This window comes from Myodes glareolus, chromosome 14 (assembly GCF_982192425.1).
Source record: "Myodes glareolus chromosome 14, mMyoGla1.1, whole genome shotgun sequence".
NCBI classification, from domain to species: Eukaryota; Metazoa; Chordata; class Mammalia; order Rodentia; family Cricetidae; genus Myodes; species Myodes glareolus.
This window is the reverse complement of record NC_142039.1, coordinates 28,795,940-28,823,935: the sequence shown is the minus strand read 5'-3', so window position 1 is coordinate 28,823,935 and position 27,996 is coordinate 28,795,940. Positions and strand designations below refer to the sequence as shown.

At 39.9% G+C, this 27,996-nt stretch overlaps 1 protein-coding gene across 6 annotated transcripts in view; it reads right to left on the bottom strand.

Annotated features, from left to right (window-relative positions):
- Positions 1-27,996, bottom strand: part of Larp4b (La ribonucleoprotein 4B) — a 75,580-nt gene that overhangs the window by 30,964 nt on the left and 16,620 nt on the right. For 3 of the 6 annotated variants that reach the window (XM_085699203.2, XM_085699205.2, XM_048461197.3), the window contains exons 2-5: positions 16,197-16,315; positions 14,179-14,238; positions 3,531-3,678; positions 2,923-3,063 (exon numbers count right to left, since the gene is read on the bottom strand). In XM_085699203.2, coding sequence (XP_085555329.2) covers positions 2,923-3,063; positions 3,531-3,678; positions 14,179-14,238; positions 16,197-16,277 — 430 coding nt within the window. In that variant the 5' untranslated portion in view covers positions 16,278-16,315. Of the gene's footprint in view, positions 1-2,922; positions 3,064-3,530; positions 3,679-8,741; positions 11,879-14,178; positions 14,239-16,196; positions 16,316-27,996 lie in introns of those variants that run through there. The other 3 variants (XM_085699201.2, XM_085699202.2, XM_085699200.2) reach the window with 2 other exon arrangements.

Below are 27,996 nucleotides of genomic sequence, written 5' to 3'. Positions count from 1 at the left end.
GAAACTCCTGCTGGATTTTCTGTTCCATTTTGATATGAATTAAAAACCACTCTTTAAGGGTGGTGGTGGCACACACCTTTAATCCCAGCACTTAGGAGGCAGAGGCAGGTGGGTCTATGTGAGTTCAAGGCCAGCCTGGTCTACAGAGTGAATTCCAGGACAGGCTCCAAAGGTACAGAGAAACCCTGTCTCAAAAAACCAAAACAAAAATAAACAACAAAAACCAAAACAAAACAATAACACTCTCTTTTTTTTTTTTAAAAAAAAAAAGTAACATCTTTCCTAAAAACTATGGAGTCCTTGTACCCTAAATAGGACATCTACATCATGTCTTCCAAGGCTCAGGTAACAACATAGCCGACGATGGAGGGTAGGAATATAATCGTCAGAGGTTGGGGAAGAGTGCTGCCCAACAGTGACATGTACATGACATGCACTACATTGACCTCACTGCAGCTGTGGTGGCAAAATTGAGCCTGTTATCATTTCATTTGCTATGAGTAGGGGAGGGAAACTCATGCAGCTATCCCCACTGTTAACAGGTACTGGAAAAGGGACTATTTTCTTTGATAACACAGCCACTGATAAGCTACCAATGTCCCAGTGACAAGCCTCAACTCATGTTCAGGAAATGAGCCCAATTAAACCCAGCAGTTGAGACTCACAGTTTGTTTTTTGTTTTTCAAGACAGGGATTCTCTGTATAATTGTCCTGGCTGTCCTAGAACTCACTCTGTAGACCAGGCTGGCCTCGAACTCAGAGATCCACCTGCACCTGCCTTCTGAGTGCTGGGATTAAAGACATGTGCCACCACTGCCAGGCTAAAAATAACATCTTAAAAGAATAAAGATTCTTGAGACCATTAGTCATTATGGAAGCTTAATCACAGTGAGTTCTGCTAGCTGCTTCCTTGGAGAGCGGCTGACTGAGCTCCTGGGAAATCTGGGCCCACTGCAATGGAGAGCGGCTTCACAGTTCCTCTCCTTACCCTTCCCTTCCTTTGGTTTCACTCCCCAGTGTAGGGCGTTGAATCCAGTGCATGTGCTAGCATTTTGCAGACGGACTCAAGTTTTGCAGATCACACTAGACACAAATCTGCAGATAAGGAACCGCTTTCCCATTACCTATAAGCATTTCACAACAGCACACACCCTGGCTTCCAAAGAGAATTAAAGAATTTCTGCTTTTCCTTCCAAAAATAGCTTTAAATAACCCCTTTTACAAAGAATAAACTTTGTATAATTTACACTTTCTAGACTTCTCATGTCCACCGTTCCCTTGTTTTGGCATCAAAAAAATCAGCTTCACCATCACGCCACTTCATTCCAATGTGTTGTCATTTCCAAGTCAGTAACCAGTTAGTGGTGGGTTAACAAGGAGGAGCTCATCAAATCAAATTGCTACATGCTGGTGAACCCTTACTTATACAGAGGTTTAAATCACTTAAATTCAAGAAGGCTAATTCACATTTATCAGAAAGCAGCATGGTTTGACTTTTTTCTCTTATAAATTCTTACCTTATTCATTTGAGCAGATTTTTTTCACATTTAAATTATTTTTATTTTATTTTTAATTTTGTTATTTGATTGTTTAGGAATTTTATGTCATGCACCCCAGTCCCACTCATCTCCCATCCCTATGTATCTGCCCCTCCAACCTGTAGCACGTCCCCTTAAAAAGTCAAAAAAGAATAAGATAATAATAATAGAAAAGAAAAAAAATATTTCGTTCTTCCACCTTTCCCACCTCTTTATCCTAGTGGCATTGGGAAGCTGCTGTGTGTCACAGTACACCCCTCTGTCCAAACAGTTTTACTTGCAAATGCTCATTGTGTCACTGGAGAGGTTCAAGGTCTCTGGCCTTGGTCCACCTCAATACTGGACCCCACTGACATTCCTCTCAGATGTCTTGCTGTTGCCTGGAGTCACGGAGATCCTGCAGCTATGGTTCTGCAGCATCCCTTCACACACTCCAGCAGTTCAAAGAGGTAGATATTGGGGTGTGCCCTGGATGTGTGCCTGGGTGGCAGCTGAATTAGTTAGTCTAGGCAACTGGGACAGTTCCTCTAGGGCGAGGGGCAGAGCCAGCTCTCTGGGACAGGGTGAGGGCCAGCTTTCCCCTGCAAGTTGATCACAGATTTAAAGCAGTAGGTTTTACCATAATTTAAGAGATCCGGTGTTTACAAAACACATTTCCCACTTAAGTGACAATGCTGAATTTTGTCGTATCTGAGAGTCTTAAACTAAATGTAGTTTCTGTGGGTCACTATGTTTCACACAGCAGAAGCTTGCATCTTCCCATCTGCCAACTCCATTTCCTGATCTTCCTGTCTGCTAACTTCATTTCCTGCTCACTAAGGTAAGGCTTCCCTATACTTCCAAATGCTGACAGAGAGCAAGGCAGACTGAGGAGACAGGACTTGACTTGATTTAAAACGTGAGGCAATTACACACTGCAACAATAAGAAACAAAGTAAGAAAGAAAAAAATATATTCAACAGGTAACTCCCCAAGTTTCTTCCTTTCTTCCTGACACTCACTGCACTGACAAGGGGACACAGTTCAAATCTTCTGGCTTCCCAGACTCTACAGTGAAACTTCAATTGCCTTCATTTACCACTGTATTCTCAGCCCATCCAACCTGTCTAACCTTCCTCAGTCCAAACACTAACTCTCCATCTCTGTCCATCTGGACACTTCACCCTGTAAACACCCTTGTGCATCTCATGACTCGATGCCATTTGTCCCAGAAGCTAACTGATAATCTCCAGCACTCCTTCCTCTCCATAGTCTCATTTCTGAATCCACCAGTTTCAAGGAACACTAAAAGGAGGCAATGAAAAATATATTGTTTAAAGACAGAGTAAGAAACTAAAGTTTAAAAATTAAAATAAGTGAAACCAAATCCATAAAGTAGGCTTACCTGTCTCATTACTTTCAGGCAGAGGTTCGTATTCTGAATGGTCTAGAGCCAGAGTGCTCATGTCTGACTGCTCCGCCTCCGGTAAGGCTGAGAGTGCCGCATTCTCATGACTTTTGTCACCATCGCCATTGACATCCAATCCTAGAATTGCAATTTTATCCCAAAAGGCTATGTTAGAAGAATAACTTTCCCTTGAAGTAAAGCTTACACTAGTAGCTACTCAAAGTTTTTTAATTGGATTGTAAAAGCTCCCAAGGCTCTAAGTCAGTGGTCTTCAATCTTCCTAATACCATGACCCTTTAAACAGTTCCTCATCTTGTGGTGTTCCCCAACCATAAAATTACTTCATTGCTACCTCATAACTATAATTTTGCTATTGTTTTGAATCTCTAATGTAAATATCTGTGTTTTCTGATAATCTTAGGCGACCCCTTTGAAAAGGTTGTTTGACCCCCAAAGGGGTAGCAACCCACAGGTTGAGGGCTGCTGTTCTAAATATTACCACAAACCAGAACACAAATATGATTGGAGAAGACAGATTAAAATGTTAAGGAAGGCAAAGGCTTAAAGGCAGGCTGCTCCAGGTTATAAGCAGGCTCCCTACTCACCCTGCTGGTCGCAGTCTGCAGGATGGCCAGGGTCCTCCTCCCACGCGGCATCCACACCAACAGCTGCACTACTCGCTTCCAAATGGAACATATGAGTCCCCCATACTTTCGCATTAGGATTTAGCTCTGAAACTTTAGTTGTTGGGACCTAGAAAAGATATACACACACACATACACACATATATATATATATATATATATATATATATATATATCCTTAGTTCAACCAAACGCTGTTTTGTTAGTTTGTAATTTAAAAAACCCATAAATTAATGTTAAGAGAATACAGGCTTAAAGGACTAAGCCTAGCTAGTCACACACACCTTTGAGATGAAATAAGGCTCAAAAAAACCCAAAATCAAACCAAAACAACAGCAACAAAAAATGTAGTCAGCTACCCTTACACAAGGCCGCTACGCAGTGCAAATAACATTCCTTCCTCTCACCAAAGTCAGTCTCACAACTGTGTAACTGACTTCCCCTACGACCTAACAAAAATCCCAATTTATAGATTTACAAATTCAATACAATGTAGATGGAAACATCTTAATTAGAAAGTTCCAAGCACATAAGCAAGAGATAGAAAAACCAAAGCTCCTCCTAACAGCTAAGGCAGGAAACACCGTACTCTCTCAGTAGAGCTACTGGCTCCCATTCCTGAGAGAAGCCTCCTTATCACCTCGGTTCCTTCACAGCAACTCCCGGAGTGACTACAGGTGGCTGCAGGTAATGTTGACCCTTCTAGTCTAGGGCTCTCACCTGTGCTAACATTACTGGGGCTTGAGTCCAACACCCCACTGACAGCTGTGCAGTTACTTAATCTCTAGGAACATCACCTGACAGTATGGTGCTGGTCTCACTTTCTAAAGTGAACAGGAGTCTTTCTCGTCCTTCCTTTTTTTCTTTCTTTTCTTTCCTCTCTCCTCTCTCTTTTTCTTCCTTCCTTTCCTCTTTCTTATTTATTCATTTATTGTTTTTATTTTTTTTCTCTGCACAGGGTTTTCTGTATAATCCTGGCTGTCCTGGAACTCAATCTGTGGACCAGGCTGTCTTTGAACTCAGAGATTCGCCTGCCTCTGCCTCCCAAGTGCTGGGATTAAAGGCATACATCACCATCACCTGGTAGAATTTTCCAATTTTTAGTGGTGGATAATTGCATAAAAGTATTTGGTAGTGAAAGTGTAAAATCCAATGTGAAGCTCCACAGGCTCCGAATGGCTATTCTAAACTGTATGGAAGTTCACTGAGGTTTATAGACCTAGGTTCTGGCTAAAACTGCATGATGGCTTTTATTGGCAGGTACTTTTAATTTAAAAAAAAGGAATTCAGATATTCATAATAAATAATGTGATGAAACTACTGGTTTAAGGCACTCAGCATGAAGCTTGGTTCCCACAGAGCACACGTTAAAGCATTAGCTCACTGGTTACAATGACAATAGCACCTGATGCTTAGATGCTGGAGACTTGGAAGATTCCCAGCTCAGAGTATCCGAGTGCTCTTATAGGACCACCACCTCTTAGGTCTTGTTCAATTCCAGACACAGCTGCTTACTGTTTCTAATACACCAGCACTTCTGTACTTCAGTCCAGTTTGTCTAGCATACCCTTTGTTTTCCTTTCTGACTACTTGTATAAACACCTTTTAGATTAGGCCCAATTCTCTTCCCAGTACCACAAATCACAAAATCAAGCTTTTCTATTCCAGTTTCATTTAATATATTAACAGACTCTTGCCACATGCACATGCTATACATTTTTTAAATTCCTAATACCAACTAATGTTAATCATTTCCATTTTAAGTACCTTTTGCAAGCATACTAGAATGACAATATATGTTCTGTAGTTTATAAAGACAGATTTCATGGCTTCCTGGCTGTGAAGTGCCCACAAGCAGCACTCAGTTATTACAGCATGGCATGGTTAGTCTTCCATGTGTCTCCACCTGGTCTCTATCTGTGGCCTATGTAACTCTTATAGGTGGCAAACACCAGACACACTTTGCTTACCACTGTGTCACTAATATTCAGCAGTATTTAGAACATAGTAGAAAGGTACTTGGGAAATATGTTGAATGAATACTAAACAAAGTAATAGCATGAGAAATTTAAATTTTCCATAAAACGACATGGTTTTAGCTTACAAATGACTCAGACTCTACCGTTAAGAAATTATTACATCTTAGATACTGAAGTGATGGCTCAGTGGATCTCTTTGAGAAGATCTAGGTTTGATTCCCAGCACTCACAGAGTAGCTAACAACGATGTGTGTGTGTGTGTGTGTGTGTGTGTGTGTGTGTGTGTGTATCTATCTTCAGTTCCAAAGGATCTGACACTCTCTTCTGGCATCCTTAGACACTATACTCACACGGTGCAGGCATACATTCAGACAAAACACCTATACACATAAAATAAACAAAGTGGGGGACCTGGAGAATTGGCACAGTGGTTAAGAACACATGCTGCTCTTGCAGAGGACCAGAGTTTGATTCTCAGCATCTATATGGTAGCTCACAACCTCTTACTCCAGTCCCAGGGAAACCAAAGACCTCTTCTGACTTTCCCTAGCACCAAGGTACGCACATGGTACACAGATACATGCAGGAAAAATATTCATGCACATAAAATAATAAAACAAATCAATCTAAGTAAGAATTTTCCAGGTGATGGTGGTGCACACCTATAATCCCAGTCCTTGGGAGGCAGAGGCAAGTAAATCTCTGAGTTCAAGGCTAGCCTGGTCTACAGAACAAGTTTCAGGATGGCCAGGATGACAGAGAAAAGAAAACACAGAAAACTTTAAAAAAAGAAAGAAATCACTATTCTTTAAGCAGCTACATTCAAGCCAGCTATGGAGAGTGCTGCACAGTTTTGAGTGGTTAACTAGGATTCAGTAATAACAACAGCAGAGATCTTACTGCATCCTGCATTCCTACTACAATCAGAACAAGCCTATCAGGCAAGTATCACCAGCACCCTCTTTCACAAGAAAACTAAGACCAAGAAAAGTTAAATAATCTGCCAATGGTAATGATTGTAGTTAGAAATTTGTGCAAACACAAAACATTCAAGAACTGACCTCTCAAAATTCACATAAAAATATTTTATTAAAGAACAACCTGCTATTATTTACTTAAAACATGCTGTATGAAACTTGTGAAGGATTATAAGAATCCTAGTTTAATCTGCCTGGAATGAGTCAGAATTCCCCCCACATACACACTGAAAATTTGTGGGTTGGAAACAGTTATTAAAACCAGAAGCAAGTTGACCTTAGCTGCCACATTCTAAAGTAATTGTACATAAAAAGTCAACACTGCTTCTCTCTAAAGGATGAGGCATCCCACCCGTAGGTTCTGATGTACATTCAAAACACTATGCTTTACTTAAAAAAAGTACTGACTCACAAATTTTTATTTTACAGAGTACAATAGAATGGACTTGCCAACAGGAAATTGAACAGAAACTAGAGGAGTGTCAGAAAGGAAACAGTAGATGGGAAAACTAGAACAGGCGAGACAGTGGAGTAAAGAGTTGGGAACACCTCAGCAAAGACTGTACTCCTGCAGAGCCACAACAATGCTACCTCTGCAGCCCTTTAACTGCAAAGCAAAGATACAGCAGCCCAATATAAAGTTAGTTACTTCTATAATACCTATAACAAGACTCCTAAATTAAGTTTTGAAAATTAAGGCAACACATTAAACACAGTAATACCAAAAATCAGTATACTGCTTGGACATAATCTCATAATTGAAAAGTCAGTTTAAAACAGAAAGCATGCATCTTGCATAAAGCCACAAGGAAAAAGACAGCACTCAGTCTGTACTCTGCATAAATGTAGTTAGCAGTTAGCAATTGGTAGTCTCTAATTGTGCACATTTAAATAAAAGATTCTTTGTATATTATCTTAAAAGTTTAATTGTTTATAGAGTTTTGTCCTCTACAACTATTTAAGGAGAAAAACAAAGGAATGTGAGGGTTAACTTTTCTGGTAACATTCCCAAATGTGAATGCAAGAGTAATGTGAGCACAGAGAAAAGGCAGGCAAGACCAGACCAATGAGAAATTCCTTCAATTACGTGACCTATTTAGTCCCATTTGACAACTCTTTCCTAAGTATTTGACTGAAATCTATCTCCTTCCTATTACCAACAGCTTTTCTTAATGATTCCATAAAAATCACTACAAATAAACTACTGGCTGAATAAAGAAAAAAAAATCTTTCTATTTCAGGCCAGGCTTTTGTATCTGAGTTTCATATCTACAGATTCAACAAGTCATAGATACTATTTTGGGGAACATCCTATATCCCGACTAAACACATACAATCCTTTTCTTACTATTTCCCTAAACAACACAGTATAGCAATTATTTCCACAGCTCTTACACGGTATCCAATATTTTAAGTATTCAAGAATGATTGATATCAAGTATGCAGGAGAATGCATATAGATTACATGCAAATACAGTAGTTTCTCACAAAAGAGACTTTTATCATTAATGATTTTGGTATCCATAGCTCTTGGAACCAATCTCCTGCAGATACAAAGGGATGAGTATATGTCTAACATTACTAACATTATTATATTACTAACACTTTGGTGCATCTGTATAATGAGCAAGATTGGTTTTCTGTTGTTGAATAATATAAACATTCACTACAGAACTTCTAGAAAGATGCCCAAGTTAGCTACCCAACATAGCAAAGCTTCTCCCAAACCACTGAGGTTGGTACACAGGTGGTTTTGACTGACACTAAGCTTTTAGGGCAGTTACAAGTAGCAAATTTTTTGCCTTAGACACAGTATAAAAAGACACACTTGAAAGGTATTTGTGTTCTGTAAATGTAAAATGTTGTTAGTGACTTCAAAATACTTGCTGAAACCCCTCCTGCTGTCCTGACAAGAACCCCTCTCAAAAAGGGTAAGGGACACTACGCAAAACAGTGTCCGTATGAAAAGGCCTGCACAATACTGTGTGAGGTAATTAGTGGGGCATGCTTCAGCACCAACAGTTAACACACAAACTCTGGTTTAAATATACCAATTAATAATATATATTTCTCAGTTGAAAAAGGTTAAATTGATGCTTCATGCATTCACAGTCTTACAAATGCATCCAGACTAAATAAGCTAATTTTTATAAACACAATCAGAAGGTGAAGACGGCCAGAGCACGACACAGCAAACACCGACACAGCATACTTACTAACTGTCCACCTCTATTCTGCCATCCCCAAACAACACCATCCTCTGACACTGGCAGTGGATAAGGGGTCTGTTCCAATGAAAATGAAGTATTTCCTAAGTATGGGAGCTTATTGTGCAGATTCTCACTAAACATTTGTGTATCTTCTGTCATGTTTTCTGTGGCCGTGTTAGCCCAGAGAAAGCCCACTTGATATCTACCACACCCACCTGCCAGTTCTTCCGAAAGTGCCTGACTTGCTAGCCCTGCCGTCGGGTAATAGGAAAATTTATTCAAACAACGAATATAAAACTCTTCTGGGATCCTGTGCCAATCCATTTCTGAGGAATTTTCACATACATTTAGGATGTTCTGTGTAGGTGATGTGACACAGTCACCACTTGTCACTGCACACTCTTTACTGTCTGCTGGGATGGCAGGAATTGCCTGGAGAGTATCACCGGGAATAGCTGTAGGAATATCCACTTGTATACAGTCAACACCAAAAAAAGAGGAATACTCCTCAGAAGGGCTGCATAATGCCATTTTCTTAAAAGTCACCTCAGAGTTTTTTGAAAAATGCATCTCTCCATTTAAAGTGGATTCTTTAAGGGTAGATTTGGCATTTCTTCTTTTTGTCCGACATGGGCTTAGGCAGTCAATGCTGTCAGGATCAATACTGTCCTTATCCAAACAAAGTGTCTCTTTCTCTTCTTTGCATGTTAGTTTTTGTTTGCTCAATTCTGATGCATTGTTACCAAAGCCACTAGAAACTTCTTTAACTGATTCAGACTTAATGAAATGCAGTTCTGGGCTTCTGTCACTATTAACCCACTCCGCTTCATGGGACACTGGACTGTGGTTTAAAGGTGGCACAACAGTACAGTCTGGGTATTCATTCACTCCATCTGTTTTGTAACTATTTTCAATTTGATTAGTTTCACAATCAGGATCTGTTGCTACATTGGAACCAATACAAATTACTGTGCTTCCACTGAGCACAACTTTACATTTAGGAACACTTGTTTCCCACTGAAGGATTGTTTTAGCATCTGAGTTGGCATTTTCTATGTCCTCCTCACTGATCTCTCTATAATTAGCCTTCTGTTGTTCCTTTTCAGTCTTTTCTAGTGCGGAGGGCCCACTGGATTGGCTGTGTACTGCACCAACTAAGCTCTTCACATGTACTTCATCTGTGTTACTACAGAGGGCTGTTTCCCTTGCTGCAGTGTCAGTACAGGTGAAAATGAAAGCAGGGGGTGTTTCTGGGCCCTGAAGAGGTCTGGAGCGATCATAAGACTTGTCACTTGGCATATTTTGTGAAAGTCCAAGCTTCAGCAGATCTGTCTTCTGGACCATCCCTTCTGTGTCTGGTTCACATTCCACTTGAGTTAGATTACAGGTCTCTGTGTGAACCTTTTCTGTCCTACTACCTACACAGAGGTCTGCTTGATAGCAACATTTCAACTCCCTATTGCCAAGGCTCTCAGTCTCTAAAATGCTCATTCTATCTTCATCTTGATAAGTGGAACCATTTTCAGAACACAAGAACATCTCACCTCTGTTTGCCAGTTGGATACTTTTAGTTTCCAGACTGCTGTCTCTCAGGTTCTGCTCCTTCATCTGCACTGACTCCCGGTGGGGTAGGGGATTAGGACCATCAGGTTTGCTCAAGGTAACTTCTCTCAGATTAGCATGAACTGGGAGATATTCATTGACTAAACTCTCTGAAACTAACCTTTTGGGGCTTAAATTAATCTTATCTAGACCAAAGGAAAGGATCCTACCTGGACTGTTAACACTGATGTGAAAATAATCATTGTTTTCTAATAGCTTTTCAGAGACATCCTCTCTTTCTATTTTAGAGTTTAAACTTTGGCCAGCACTAACTGTTATAGCCTCAGGTTCACCATTCCCACCAACATATGAAATGTCATTAAGTAAATTAACAAGTGAATCATCCACCTGACTTCCTATTCCTGAAGCACTGTTCTCTCTTTCTTCAGATACAGCACGCGGACACTTTAATGAGTCACTGCCTATGTTAATATTTAATTCAGGGAGTAGGCCAGTATTATGTAATGTACTATGTTCTGTGTGATCTTTAGGGAATTTGGCATAAACTTTTGCCCTCAGAGACTCAGCTTGCAGGTCACTGATGTGTGCTTCATCAGATGGTTCACAGTCCACCAAAATAGCCAAACTACATTCACTTTTCTCACTAAATGCTTCTTTTGTTTCACAGGGGCATAGGTTATCCTGGGGTAACAGTTCTTCATCCTGCAGCTTTAATTCTCCTGGCCTCTGTACAGTATTTGAGGCAGCACATTCTTCCCTGTTATCTACAGGACAATCCACTTGGAAAACTTCATAAGTAACAGCTGAATGACATTCTTCTGCAGCTGCTCCATACATGGGAGTGTACAGTTCTTCTTCCATGTTCAAGGACTCCGGATCTATAGCACAAATACTGTAAAATTTGCTCTCCCTTGAATTCTTACAATGTTTGTCACCAACATAAAAAAGGCTATTTTGCAACTCTCCAGCAGACACATCTACAGAGTTATTCTCATTAAAACTACTTATTTGAACATTTAGAACTTTTTCTTTGTCTATTAAGGAGTTTTTACAAGTGGCTGGGTAACACTGCAGATGGTCACTTACACGAGTTTCCTCCTGCTGATCAGAGGGCATGGGCACATGTGAGAAAGGCTGGTCATCTTCAGAACAAGCCTGTTCGTCACTACTCATACACAGTGGGTCACTGACAATTTCAGAATTCTCTTCAATAACAACAGTATCTAAATTCTTGTCACCAGCATCTAAATTTTCAGACCCATGAAAGAACTCAAATGTGGAAGAGAAATCAGAATTCAGTGACTGCTTTGATCTATGATCCTGTCTGTGCCCAGACCTTGTAAAAACTCTAGTCCACACAGCGACACCAGCTGCTGCTCGGCTGGGTCCATTTTCAACACTGTGAAGCTCCTCACCTTCAAGGGTATCAAATAATGAAGATAAAGTTTTACTTATCTTGTTCTCCGGTTTCTTCTCTTCCACAGATTTTTGTAACAGGCCAATTTTCTCATTGTCACTATCACTACTTAATTCTTTGCTGAAGCAACAGCCCATATCGAAAGTTCAAAAACGCACATCACAATGCTTGTCCTTTTCTGAGCTTCTACAAATACGTCTCACACTAACTTGCTATCATTTCTGAAAAGAAGCCAACACACAGCACCAAAAATAACTCCTTGCACAGCAGTCACATGCTACTGCCACTCAAATCCAAATCCTAATGACAACAGAGCCCTGCCTGGCATTCATCAGACTCCTTGTGCTGAAATCCAAATGGCACATGGAATGTAAAGGTACAGAACAGCAGGGGAAACAGAAACATATGTGGATAAATTAAATTCTAAAAACAACTCAAATTATTAGCACAGCCAGAAGAAATTTCAAAATTCTGGTCTTTTTTTTTTTCCAAGTATTTCAGTATCTCCTGGATTTTATTTCATAAGACAGTAGTCATCAAAGAATTTCCTTTAAAGAAAACAATACCGGGAACTTAAACACTTACAGTTACCAGTCTGCAAGGGGACACAGTGGGTAAGGGTGCTTGCTGTACAAACCTAATAACTTGAGTTCAACGCCCAAATGGAACATCTGACCTGCACATGTTTGCTGTGGAACAGGTACACTTGCACTCTTACACACATACACATGCGCATGCAATAATGAAAACTTTTTTAAAAAAATTCTACATTTTACAGCTACTTAAAAGTTTAATCTTGCCAGGCGTACTGGTACACATCTTTAATCACAGTACTCAGGAGGCAGAGGTAGGAGGACCTTTGTGAGTCTGAGGCCAGCCTGGTCAACAAAGTTACACAGAGAAACCGACTCGAAAAACAAACAAACAAACAAAAAAACAAAACACACACACACTATATTTTATATATATATATATATATGTATATATATCTATATCCCATAGGCATTATATACTGCTAAAAATATTTAACCTGTAAGATACTGTGCTAAAAGCAGACAGTTGTTATTTTTATTTTGTTTCTTTTTTTTTTTTTAGTTTTTTTTTTGAGACAGGGTTTCCCAGTAGCTATGAAACCAGTCCTGGAACTAACTCGGTAGACCAGCTGGCCTTGAATTCACAGAGATCCACCTGCCTCTGCCTCCCAAGATTAAAGGCGTGCTGCTCCACCACTGCCCAGCCCAGTTGTCATTTTTAAACCAAAAAACTGTTGGCTATTTTCAGACCATCAAACTTTCTGACTGTGAGCCTACTATTCAGATACGTAGCAATACGATGTAGATACATAGTAATTAATCTAATCATTCACTCAGAAACAGTGTCATCAAAAGGCATAGTTTGTTGATGGCTGGGGTGGGGTGAAGGAGGTTAAATCTTGCATAAATCAAGCAACCACTCTACCACCAAGCTACATCCCAAGACAGTTCCTTTGGTTTAGTTCTCTTATCTTGTTATCTTTAAGTAATTTTAAAGAATTATTTCTTATTGGGCCAGTAGGATGGCTTAGTGAGTAAAGACAGTGGCTGCCAAGCCTGACAATCCAAATTTGACCCCTGAGACCAACACTGTGAAAGGAGAGAACTGACTCCCCAATTTGTCCCTGACCTCTACACATACACTATGATGTGTATACACATATACATAGAAGGAATAATTAAATATAATGAAATGCTTAAGATCACTCTGACATAGTTCAGGCTTTATTGAGTTGTCTATAGAGTTTAGTGCGTAGGAGGCATCAAGTTCCCATACTACAATTAGAAAAGACATGGCACTTCTCAGAAAAATAAGCACTTCCACTAATATTGCTTGTCCTTACCCATCTCTCTCAAACAGCATCTCTGCTCATTTATGCTGAAATGCAACAGAATCAACAACTGAAAATGGCCCTGAGGCCAAAGGAATTCCACTAGGAACACTGACTGGGGCAACTTGGCTGCAGAAAGGCAGTAGGAGTTAGACCTTGAACTCTTGCTTCTTGCCTCTAATGCTAGGATGACAATCATTGGCCACCACACCCAGTTTATACAGTGCTGATGAGGCTCTCTACACATGAGGCAAATCTTCTATCAACAGAGTTATATATTTAGTCTATTTCCTTATTCTATTATTATGTAGAATTTCACTTGCGTACTCTAAAAAATCAATTACAACTAGCTAAATTCAGATGAACTGAAAGAAAACACTGTCAAGAATACTTGAGAATGAATATATCTGACACTTCCATTGTGAAAGAGACAAAATCAACACTTAACACATTCAAGGGCACATTGTCAAATGGGTCTTCCTTTTGACAAACCTAAACCTTTTTCTAATTCTTTTTACAATACATATTTGGGATAATGCCATATCTGGCAATCTTGACTGTGGCTAGACAATCTGTGATAAATCTAGAAAACGAATTACCTGAGTCAAAGCTGGGATGGTACTTGTTTGAGAAGTGGTTTGCGATATAGGACCATTCATCTGTAAAATTGAAAACATAAAAAACTCCATCATTCTAACATAAAGAAAACATAATTTCAAACCATAGTAAGAAGCAAAACCAAACCCACTGGGGGGATGCATGTTTTTACATTGCAAAACATTTATGAATAAGTATATTCAGAAGAGAGGAGCTTTAAAATGTTTAACTTTTGAAGTACTACGTAAAATTTCTGGTAGTTTCAATAGGGGTAGTTTTAAAAAGCTACTTTTCCCAACAATACTTAGAACTTTAAATATTATTGCTTGACAGGATTAAATTTGTTGTTTTGGTTTTTGAGATAAGGTTTCTCTGTGTAGCCCTGGCTATCCTGGAACTCACTCTGTAGATCATGCTGGCCTGGAACTCATAGAGATTCATCTACCTCTGCCTCCTGAGTACCCTGGGATTAAAGGTATGCACCATCACCACTCAGCTAGGATTAAAAATTTTTAAAAAATGATTATTTATAAGTCTGTTGCATGCATGAATTTGCACTTGGGCGCAGGTGCCCTCAGGGGCCACTGGATGGCCTGAAGCTGCAGTTACAGTAAGAGGCTATGAGCTACTTGGGGGCAGGGGGCGGGGGGTGCTAAGGGAGGGTGTGCCAAGAACTCTGAACATTGAGTCAATTTTCTAGACCAGAATTAAAACTCAAAGTCAAAACAACAAGCATAATAAAAATCCTAATTAACTTTACTATAATGGCTGTGATATTAGTGTAGGTGTTTAGTTTTTAGAGCTATTTTATATGTATCTGAATGTTCTGCATGTATGCCTGGTACCCATGGGGGTTAGAAGAGGGGCCAAGTCCCCTGAAACTGGAGTTATAGATGGTTGTTAAGTCATGATGTGGATGCTGGGAACCAAACCCAGGTCCCCTGCAAGAGCAACAAGTGTTCTTAATGATGGAGCCATGCCCCCAGCCCACGGGTTTTTTTTTCCCCATTATTTTATTTCTTCTTATTTGTGTGTATGTTAGATGTATGTTTAAAACATGTGTCTGAGTGTGTGGGGCGCGGGAGGGGTGCCACAGTGTGCATATGAAGTCAAAGAACCACTTTCACTGGTTCTCTCCTTCCACTGTGGAATATGGGAATCTAATTCAGATTTTCAGGCTTGTGGGACACTGCTTTTACTCATTTACTGGCCCCCGAACTGCATTTTCTTAATACAAAGTTTTAAGTATCTAAAGTTACAGGTGTCTATTGTTTTCTGTATCTATGGTGCGGTTCTCAGCATGTGAGTCATGACCCCTTTTGGGTTGTTTATCAAATGTCTACATTATGATTCATAACAGATAAGAAGTAGCAACAGAAACATTTCATGGTTGGGGGTCACAACATGAGGAACTATATTAAAGGGTCACAGCTTTATGAAGGTTAAGAACTACTGACCCAGTATTTTAGTTTCTGCCACTAAAGTTGCACAGGTATTCTTTTTAAAAGATGAACAGGGTTGTCTGAAATATTATAGCTTGCTATTTGAGGGGACTGCAGAATAAAAACATAGGAAGTAGAATTTCCTTCACTACTTTCTCAACTATACCATAAAACAAGCTGACTTTCCTTTAAAAACAGGTCACAAGGCCCTCATTCCCAAGGGCATCCCATTTGTTACTAGAGACAAGAATGTCACACACAGATGCCAAGACAAACCTGAGCAGGCCTAAGTTCCTGCTAACAGCATCATATCATACCATCCTTGTACAAGTGTGCTTCTGCTTTCAGACTTAGCAGAGTTTGCCCTGTCTTTACCGCTAACTCACTGCTAAATAAATGTGTTTCTCTAGGAGTAGGGATCTCAGCCAGGAACACTGGATAAGTAAGAAGTTCTTCTGCCTCTGTAAGACTTATTCGATACACTTGTTCTAAGAGCCAAAGTTTAGTGTAGAGTTCTTTATCAGAAAAAGAGATGGATGCCTGTGCCCTTGGGCCTCCCTCTTTCCAGCAGCACCTACCAGATGAGAGCTGTCCTTGCCCTCCTGGACTCGCTGTGCCTGCGGTTCAGCCACAACTTTAGCGTCCTGATCTGAAGTCATGGGCTCCACTGGAGAAGTATAATGCCAACCTCAGGACGCTGGAGAATGACAAGGAGTGAAAGGGTCACTTGAGAAGCACCAGTTTTTGTTGTTTTATTTTTGAGATGGTCTAACTCTGTAACCCAAGCAAGCCTGGAACTTTCTATATAGTCCAGGTTGCCTTCAACTCATTGGAACCCTTCTGCCTCAGTTTCCCCAATGCTGGGATCCCAAGTGTGAGTCATTATACCCAGCACTTTGACTAATTTTTCTTAAACTACTAAGTCCAAAAATACTTGAATCTTCTAAAATATCTGTTCACCCTTCTGGATCCCAAGTAGTTTAGAAACAACTGCCCAGAAAATTCATGTTATTCACTGAGGCCTTAGCAAGCTTCTCCTTCAAACCAACCAGGTGAAACTGAAATCAGAAAACTTGGAAACTGTGTGCCAACACAGAAAATCCCAGGAATTCATCTTAAAATCTAAAATTGAGAGTTAATATTCAAGGCACATGAAGAATATTCATAGTTCAAGAGTAAAAACCAAATAAACTAATTTCAAAATGGCCAAAGAATGTAAGCACCCACCCCGCATCAATGGAAAATGACAAACATACTTAGACATTCAAATACCTCACTAATCATCAGGGAAAAGCTAATTAAAACCACAAAAAGTACCACCATGCACCTGTTAGGACAGCTCTAAAAAGACAAGCGCTAACAAGTGTTGACATGGGTGTGGAGAACAGAGAATGCTGCTGGAAGGACCGTGTAGCCATTACTGAAAATGCTAGAGAGGTTTCTCAAAACTTTAAAAATAAAACTACTATACTACATGATCCAGCAATTTCATTTTTTGGTATCCATCCAAAGGAAAAGCAATGAGTTCCTCCTGAAGACAGCTGATGTCCACTGCAGCATCACTCACATTAGACAAGTAAGAGAATCCCCAGTAGATGAAGGAATAAGGGGAAGGAAGGAAAGAAGCCTTGCTAGGTAGGAGACGTGTGGCTAAGGAAAATTAAAGCAAGCACTGGAAGTTGAGCACTGTATGAATTCACTTACAAATACAATCCTTACAAATCAAACACACACACAGAGAAATAGAGAATGGTAGTTTTCAGGGAATGGGAAGGAAAGAGAAGATAGGAAGTCACAGGTCAAAGGGCACAACAATGCAGCAATTGAGGATGATGAGGTCTCCTGATCTAATACAACACAGGGCTAGCAATTCTTTTTTTTAAAAAATATTTATTTATTTATTATGTATACAATATTCTGTCTGTATGTATGTCTGCAGGCCAGAAGAGGGCGTCAGACCTCATTACAGGTGTTTGTGAGCCACCACGTGGTTGCTGGGAATTGAACTCAGGACCTTTGGAAGAGCAGGCAATGCTCTTAACCACTGAGCCATCTCTCCAGCCCAGGGCTAGCAATTCCTGTGCACAAAAGTTTGCTATGAAAGTAGATTTCATACGCTCTTGATGTAAACTTAACGTAACATGAGATGACTGACTATAAAGTATATATTAAAAGACTAGAAAACAATAGAATCCACTAATGATAAAAAGAGAAATTATTTTTATGAATCCCAAATTTGTATCTTATAGTTTTTGAATGGTTCCCATTGATTTACTTTCATCAAAAATAGTTGTGGGTCAGGGATTGCAGAGCAAAGGCAGAATAGTGAGTTCGACCAGTATGGTCTATATAGCAAGTTCCAGGCAAGTCAGAGCTACATTAAAGAGTAACTGCAAAGGAAGTGATTTCTCTAGAAAGAAACTGGAAATATTTCAGTACAGTTGCACAAACACTAGAGGATTCGGGAAACACTCTCTCAACAGTATACAATAAACTTCACATAGAATGCCTCATCTAACTTTCAAAAATGACTTAGGAAGAGACAACTTTCATGACTTTTATTGCGAGGATTCCTAAACATTTAGTTTTAAATTGAAAATTAATGCTTCACAAATAAGACAAAGAGTTCATTGTGGGCTAGGTACCTTTTCAGTTACTTCTGAAAACAATTACCAGAAAGTCAAGGGGGAGGGGAATACAAAAGTAACTAAGTAACTCATTTTTGTTTCATTAAATACTCATGCAGGTCTTTTCACTTATTACTACTTTAAGCTATCAACCATTACAAAGTAATGGGTTTGATCACAACATCTTCATACACCTCATCACACTTCGACCTCATTCATTCTCTCCTCCCACTGTTCCCTCCCATGTCCAGTACCCTTCAGTGGGGTCCCCTTTCTTCTCCTAGTATTCTATTTTCCTATTTCCCATCTCCCTAAAATCTCTTCATGTCCTCTCATGATCCTCTTTTTAGTTTTGCTGACTGCCATACACATATATAAATATATGTACACAAACACAGAAGGGAGAGGGAAGGGAAGAGAATTTTGAATATAGGTTCCATAGGAGAGAAAGTGGTGATATCAGAAGGTGTCAGATCCTCGAGAACTAGAGTTACAGTTGTGAGCTGCCACATGGAGGATGGGAATTGAACTTGAATCCTCAGGACAGCCAGTGCTCACAAATCCCTGAGCAATCTCTCCAGCTCCATTATTTGCTTCCTTAGTGAGAGGCATTCTAATGGGGAGAAGATGGAATCTCAAAGTGGCTATAAGTGCATTACCCAACAGCTAAGGAGGCTGAAAAAATTTCACCTCTATAATGCTTCTCCCTATTCTCAAACACCTGGTTCTAATTTCTAGTACTTTAATTAGTGAAATTATCTGATTTCAAAAGCAATTTCAGCCAGGCATTTTAATCCCAAAACTTGGGACATGAGACAGATCTACAAAGCAAGCTCCAGACCAGCTAGGGCTGCATAACGAGACCCTGCCTCGAAAGAGAAATAAAATTTCAAAACAGGTAACAAATAGTCTCAGGAGAAGGATAGTGTTAGAACATATGTGCTATGAGGGTGGCAGGGGAACACCAGGGCGTAAAAAGTTTAAGAAGGAAATAAAGAAACAGGAGAGGGTGGAAGAGAGATCAGCCAAAACTAAGGATCTATGAAAAAGCCTTAAGGAAAACTGATACTTGGTAAACCAGTTTATAAATAAGGGGTTGAACTGAGGTATCCTACAGGGGCAGATAATCTGAATCCCAGAAGCCATAGGTTATTAAATGAAGAGTCCAGCGACTCTACCTTCCCTCCCTGCAGCTACTACTCACTGCCAAGTAGTTCATCAGGAAGACCTTGAGAACACCAAACAGAGGAAACTGCCATAGTGGCTGAAGGCTCACCAGACTAGATAGCCTTACTGCTGAAGACAAATGGTCCAGTTGTAGGCCATAGAGAAATCAAACTGAAACTGAGATTAAAAAAAAAATAAAAAAGCTATCTCACCGGGAGGTGGTGGTGCCTGCCTTTAATCATAGCACTTGGGAGGAAGATCTCTGAGTTCAAGGCCAGCCTGGCCTACAAGAGGTAGTTCCAGGACAGGCTCCAAAGCTACAGAGAAATCCTGCCTCGAAAAAGCAAAAACTTCCTCCCTGAAGGCTAGCCTTCACAGTGCCAGAATAGACTATGCAGGTTTCTGGGGGAGAATTATCACCAAGCCTTACTCTGAGGTGGGGCCTGCAAGGTATATTAGCAACCAGTCAGGGAGGGTGTGCCCCACAAGCACGAAAGAGGTACATCTTCTACGGGAGTAACCAATCTCATTCTGGCTGATACTGAGACCCACTCCACTAAGTGGGGGGTGAGGGGAGTAGGTATTCACTTCTGGTCTCATTAACTCTGGTCAAAAGCTGGGACCATGGAAGCCATAGGCCCTGGTGAGGAACTACTGCTATTTCATTAGAGACATGATATGCCCAACAATCCAAGAACTGTCAACTCTGGCCTGAGAAACTTCTGCTGCAGTGGCAGCTGTAACTGCTGTACGCTCAGTCATAAATGGGACATCTACAATCACTTATCCCAAGGCTTGAGGAGTTTAAAGAATGTAAGAACCAAAAGAAAGAAAATGTTTTCGAATGTTCTCTGTTGGGCATGACACAGCCACTACACTCTTGAGCCCACAACAGTTATGATTATGGTACAAGATTGGGGCCATTAACCTGCCATAGCAGGGGAGCTCATGAGGCCCCATGACTCCCTAAGGATTGTAGCTCAGGCTGGCTTTGACCTTGCTACATAGTCAAATGACCCTGGACTTTTGATTCTACTGCCTCCATTTTATGCTGTGCTGAGTTGAACCCAGGACCTTGAGCATGCTAGACAAGTATTCTGCCACCCTAGCTACATCCCCAGCCCTAAACATGAGCATTATAAAAGTTATGTATGTAGATTATTCTGAATCATCTGAGCAAGGAAAAACTACTTAGCACTCCTCTATCCACCTCCCCCCCCCCCCCGCCCCGCCACAAACCTAATAAAGCTGGAGGGAGGGCAGCTCTGTTTTAAGTGTGTGGGTATGTATGCACATGGAGGCCAGAGGAAAATATCAAGTGCCCTGCTGTATCACTCTTTGTCTTACATCCTTGAGACAGCCTCTCCGGAATTTGGAGGCCGGATGACAGTCAACCCTAGTCTCTAGAACCTCTTGTCTCTAGCACTCACAGTGCTGGGGTTACAGATGTCCGCTGTTTTATGAGAGCTTAAGACTTATTCAGGTCCTCATGTTTGCGCAGTGCAGCAGTTCAGTGTCACCGAACCCTCTCCCCAGGCCAATGAGGTGCATTTTGAAGGGCAGATTTTAGGTATATAAAACACTACAGGTCTGGGTTTCAGAGAATGTGGTGGAGTTAGAAGCTGTGTCTTGAGTTATAGTGAGTGACAAGAGTCAGAATAACAAGGAACACTTTCAAAGAATTAGACTAAAAAAGGAAGCACAAAGGGGAGTGATGGGACAGCTGAAGTGTCCAAAGGCAGAAGGATGCAAAAGGAAGCAGCACAGGGTCCAGTGTGCAAGGTAGTCCCATAAACCTGATAACCTCAGCCCGAGAACAGGGAATGGATCAATCTCTGGAGACCCTGTGACAGCACTTCTGAACCCTGAGGCCCTAGACTATGGCTTTATCTTATAGAGCATAAGTCCACCTGTATAGATCTCAGTGCTGTTTGTTTCTCTCATTTCCAAAGCACTTGAGAGTAAGTCTCAGAGTACAGTTTGGGGGCCTGGGAGAGGAGGGGAGAACCTGCCCAGCTCACAGGCTATAGAGTTAAGTGTGGCCATCAGAGGCTCCTGGCACATAAGTAAGAGAAGTGAGGACTACAGTGAAGACTAAAGTGACGACTGCAGTGACTGCCGCTTGACACCCGTCTAGCATGTGCTCGGTATCAACATAAACTGTAGAGTCTCCAAGTTTAACTGACACCACCCACCATGAGAATCCAATTTGAGAACCCAGAGAAAAACTACTCCTACAGGCCTTTTGGCTTTTCTTTCCTTTTTTACTATACTTTGAATAGTATTTTAACTTTTAGAGCTATTTTTTCCCACTTTCTTATATTTATCTAATCCTTTATTTTCATTGCTGTGCTAACTTTTAAAAACTCCTTTCCTCCTTCATTTATTTTAGTTCTGCTTCCTAAGGTCCTTCTATTTACTCTCCTCACCTTTAACTGAAACCGCTTTAATTTCACAGCATATGCAGACATTATTGTTGTCACTTTCTGCTCCACAGGCATTATGGACTTTAATTGACCTTAACTGTGTTTCTGTACCTTGTTCAGTTTGCTTTTTGCTGTTACAGTACTTTATTTTCTTTTCTGAATGATACTGAAGGTTGAGTAGGATGCTTTAAGTTGGGATGATGGTTCAGTCAACAAGGTACTTAGCACTGAGTATGATTTCAGATCCCCAGCATCCACAAAAAAGGTTAGATGCAGTCCCAACATTGGAGAGGCAGCAATAGGAAGAAGACCTGCCTGAGGTTTGCTGTCTAGCTAATCTAGTCTAACATTGAACCTCAGGTTCAGTGAGAGATTCTGTCTTAAAAAAAAAAAAAGTTGGTAATACACTTAAATGTTGACCTTTGGCTCCCACACATACATATAAATGTGCAAGTATTTGCACCCCTATGTGTATGTGCACAAATACATACCACATAACAGCATACATACATAAGCAAACAGTAAGTTGCTCAGAAGACAAAAGGGACTAGAGATGTGGGGTTAGATTCCCAGCACTCCATAAACTATGTGTGGTACTATCAGCCTTTACTACAACTCAGAAGATGGAGGCAGAAGGATTGAGTTCAAGGTCATCCTCAGCTGTTTGGGGCCAAATGAGTACATGAGACTCAACATTAAAAACAAAAAAAGGTTACAGGGCCATTAACATCAAGCAGGTTGATTTTTTCTCCTCACAGAAATTCCTTGAGATGAACCTGGAACATTTTACTATGAAAACAAAGAATCTATTCAAGATAAATGGCGTCACACTTCATGAACACTAAAGACATAGCAGAAGTGGTCTTGACTGCATATAAAATATGGTATATAAAAATCCTTGAAGGCTAAACATATCACTTCTATAGAGCTTGCCTCTGGAGTCTGCTAGGGTACCAATTCATTACCCTATAGATTAAGGGAGGGAAATCATGTACTCTACCTCCACTAGATGAATCACATTTCATGACAAAACAGTTACCAAAGGAAGAAAAGCCTTAGTTAATGGAGAACAAGTTATTTTAAATAATGAAAATATTCAAAATTTAGTGTTGGGCACAGTGACATCAGGACTGTAATTTCAGCATTCAGGAGTCTGAGGCCAGAAGACCGAACTCCAAGTCAGCCCAGACAGACGACATGAGCCAGACTAGAAAACAAACAAAAACCCACCAACAATGGCGACATCTCACAGGAGGAACAGGGTGGATAAATTTTTTGACTGCACAGCTGATGAAAATTTTATAAATGGCAAATAAGATACCGACTGGAGCTATTTTTCAGTCTTGTCATAGGAACCTCAGGCATTATTTTCTTGATGGACAACAGTACCATCTGTGAAGCATTTTTGTAGAAATAAAACAAAATCATGATATTTAATCAAATTTGTAGGTCTGACTCCCTATTTAAAGAGAATACTGAAGAAATGCATGTCAAATAAGCCAAAGCCATCAGCTAAATCCAAAATGTGAAACAAGAAAATGACCTCATTTCTATAAAAATACATTTTATAAGGGGAGAAAAATATACAAACTACAGAAGCTTCCACCAAAATAATCTAGTGTAATGTGAGAACTGTTGAGATTTTGAGTCAAACTGAATTTAAAATTTCATCTTGGGTATAGGAGAAAAAAAGCACTGCACAGATAAACAGGATACTACAGAATGATAGTGATTTTAGTGAATTCAATCAAGGTGTTCCAGTTCTATCTATTTGAAATGGCCCTGTCTACAAAAGACATAAACCAAAATCTTTTATTCATTGAGTATGGTGACACTACTCCAACAGACATAGTTACTTAGAAGGCCAAGTTGGGAGGGTCACCTGAGGATTCAAGACCAACCTTGACTACAGTCAAAGGCTTATCGTATAATAAATAAACAGCTTGTGGAATGAAAGACACATACATATCTATATTGTAGTTCTAATGTAAAAAGTTCCCCCATAGACTCACGTATTTATAAACACTTGGTCCCCAGCTGGTGGCATGGTTTTGAAAGGTTATGCAACCTCAGGAGGTGGAGTCATGCTGGAGGAAATGAGTCACTGGGAGCAGGTTTGAGGATTTTATAGCTCAGCCCCATTTACTGTACCCTCTCTGCTTCCTAACCTTGGATGCTCATGACTGATTCACCTCCCGATACTACTACTGTGTCTTTCTAACCAAGAAAGAATTTATGGCCTCAAGCTCTAAGCCAGAAAATCTTCCCTTCCTTTAATTACTTGTTAGGCAGTTTGTTACAGAAATGGGCAAAGTTATAGAATCTGAATTTTATTTTTTAAACATACTAGTAAAGTTTAAAAGGCGGGGGAAGAAACAAAACCACAGGATGGCAGCAGTTTGGTGGCTGCTACACAAGTCAGCTGAGTGAAGGTCCCAATACTGTCCTCTTTATCTTTGTGAATTTAAATCTAATACGAAAAAAATAAGCACACACGTATAACTTGGAATTATTACTGATACTCACTTAAAACAGCATGTTTATTTATACTTAAAATGTATCCTGATGAAATAAAACACATAAACCATTTTATGAACAATGACTGTGTTGGCTTTAGCCATAAAAGGAAATAAGACATTTAACTACAGAAAAGCAGAAACTAGTACAATTAATCGCATCTTTTGAAGAATTGACAAAACCCACAAAGTAAAAGGGAAAAAAAGCACCATATAAAATGATAGACAGTAAAATTCTATTTTTTAAAATTAACATCTTTTTAAATTATTTAAAAAAAGAAAATAGAAAGAAATTAACCAAGAGATTAACAATGTTTGATTAAAGTTATACTTCTTATACACTGCACAGAAATGAACACCGTAGCAAGGATACAACAGTACAGCTCAGCCCACTGATGCTTCCTTCAGTTATCACCCAAAAACAAATGGCCAACTGCAGTGCTGGCCAAGTACTCTACTCTATCAGTATTTATACAATGACTTTAAGTATGAAGTTTACTAAGGTCTCTTCTCAGTCTCATGACTGAGCAAGTTCTCAGTCTCATGACCAGCAAGTTCAGGGTAAGGACAAAATTCTACTATCCGGGCACTTACTCAAAGAACTCCAACTTTTAGAATAAAAAAAAAAAAAAGTTAAACGAGAGGCCAATGAGCCGGCTCAGAGTAGCACTTGAGCACAGACCCAAGACTTGAGCTTGATTCTGGGATCTCACAGGATGACAGAGAAGAATGGACTCCAGAGGGCTGTCCTCACTTTGAAAGCACCTTGACATGGGTGGGGGGGCCTGGACCTGTAGACTCATGTGTGCATGTGCACATACAAACACAAGCATATATATATATACACACATAAAAATAAATTTTGCAAGTTAGAAAAAAAACTATAATAAATATTCAACTAGAAGTAAACAAATTTCCCTGAATAAGAAAAATTGGCTATTCACTTTAGACCTGCCCTAGGTACTGTTTAGATCCCTCAGGAAATCAATTTTAAAAGTCAAATTGTTCTTTGACTTTGACCTCTTTGAAACTAAATAAATTTGGGGTGGAGGGGGGGCATGGGATTGTCAAAGCAGCTAATAATGAGTTACTAAAACACGCCTGCAGGATTTTAGGCTAGAAAGGCTCTTAGTGACATTCACCTTCTATTTCAAGAGCTGTAAGTGAGACAGGATAGGAACTGGAGTGTCTCATCCATTTGTCCCGTGCTGCTAGATCCTATTCTCTCATGGCTGTCAGCATCACTCTGACATCTTGGAAATATGTATTTTGGCTTCATACACACAAAAATAATTGTGGACTCCTCAGGGGCAACAACTCTGTTTTCGTTTACCTCATACAGATTACAAACAGAATTCCTCTTCAGTAGTGGAAGTATTTACAGATCTAAGGACTACTATCTCCAGCAAGGCTGTGACTCTAGCTTTTTTTCAGACTTAGCGTCTCTATAATAGCCTCTTCAACGAGTATTCTAATAGTAAATGTGCCACTCAAAGGTACTGGTAGATGAGAGTAATGAATTCAATCTCAGTTCACTCCTTGTTTGATAGTACATCTACACTGGCACCCAGTACCAAGACCTAAGCAGATGCTGTCAGCAAACTTCAAGATTGATTATTTTAAGTTTCTTTACACCTGTGCTTCTCCTGAAAACACCAATGATGGGAAAATTGTGATTTTTTTATTTATTTTTGCCTGCACGTATGCCTGCGTGAGGGTGCCAGATTCCCTGGAACTGAAGACAGTTGTGAGCTGCCATATGGGTGCTGGGAACTGAACCCAGATCCTCTGGAAGGGCAGCCAGTGCTCTTAACTGCAGAGCCATCTCTCTAGCTAAGAAGGGTGTGATTCTTCCCCACCCCTCAAAGACAAGGTTTCTCTGTATAGTCCTGACTATTCTAGAACTTGCTCTGTAGACCAGGATAGTCTCAAATTCAGAGATCCGCCTGCCTCTTCCTCCCAAGAGCTCCACCTTTATGGGTGTGTTTTATTGTTTTGTTTTTTTATAGTTTGAGTTGTTTTTGCTGTTGATAAAATCAGACAGATTAATAAAATCAGACACAAGATACAACAATTTATTAGCAAAATCTGACTGGAAAGATATCTATTCACAAGAAATATATTAAAATTTTACTTTTGAACGTTACAGCAATAAAAAAATGTAATTTAGAACTTACGTATTGATCATATATAGACACATTTTAATAGTTACGACTGCTTTTATGACATACTAACTTGGTCAGGTCCCAAAGAAACCGGGACCAGTCTCACTCAGTACCTACAGTTCCTCCTAGCACTTACCACCCTGCCACCTATCCTAAACCTCTCCAGCCCAGAGGTTGGGCTTTCATTTTCCCAGCTTCTAAGTGCTATATACTCAGTCATTTTGGTTACATGCCCTCTTGGGCTCTTGGCCTCTTGGTTCATGGCTCCTCTCTTGATCCACTTGGTCTCTCTTCTCTCTCACCCTACTCCCCATGGCTTGGTTCAGTCTGGCTGTTCTCTTCCTTCTATCTACAATAAAACCCTTCTCATCAATTATACCTAGGAAGAGTCATACCCTCATTTTCATTCACTAACTTCTACAGAGGACACTTAAAAATGGAAACATTTTTAGCTGGCATTCTTATTAATATAAAACAAAACAAACAAACCTGAGAGTTTGGGTCATCTCATTAGGTAAGCCTCTGCTTCTGCTAGGGAAGATGTTATTTTACTCATCAATAGTCTGACAAACTTCAAATCATCACTCCAGTATTGTTTATAAGGAAAAACAACATGAAAGATTCGGGAGTGGGAGTGAATCCTATCTTTCATTTTGCATGCGGCTGTAATGGAATTTAAATAGCCCTGGAATTTTACTTCCAAAAAGTTGCAGCATGCAGTCAATCACAGCCTGGCAAAATGCAGACCTTCTTGCTCTTATCCTGTACTGTGTCCTTTTTCACTAAACATAAGAAGCTGTTTCTATAAACTCTTCATACAATTTCACAAAAGTAAAAGGAGACAACCACATTAGGATTACTGTCCTAAAATGCAGGCTTGGTTGATTTATGTATCTTCCTTTGCCAGTAAGGAAACTCAGGAAAATCAGAAAAAGCTATAGTAGTTACTTGGAGTCTCTGCAGGATTCAAGACAACAAAACATAATTATTTTATCTGGGAGAGCATAAGACAAAATAAAAAAAAAGGTTTTAATCGAAATGTCAAAGAAATCCATATGGAAAGTTAGCCATCTAACTAATATATATTGGGGGGATCTAGGTTTAATGTCCCAAGGCTTTCAAAGTCTCACCTAACAGTATGCCATTTCCTTGACTAATTCAACTGTGCCTGGCTGGCTTATCTGCACTTTCTTCAATCCCTGCATAGATGCCTGCTGCTTGGTCCTGTTCATTTGTTGTCAAGCTACTGCAATTCAATTTGAGTGTCTCTGCTTACTCAAGCCATCTCTTTATAGAAGATGTGCATAAAGTGATATATACCTGTAATCTAGCTCTTAGGAGGTGGAGACAGGAATATCCCAAGATAGTCTGGACTACATAAATGGCAAGACCATGTCTCAAACAAAACAAAGTGCATAGAGAAACCAAAGAAAGAAGAATAATTTGTCAACAATTCAGATGTATTGAAATTGTCCTG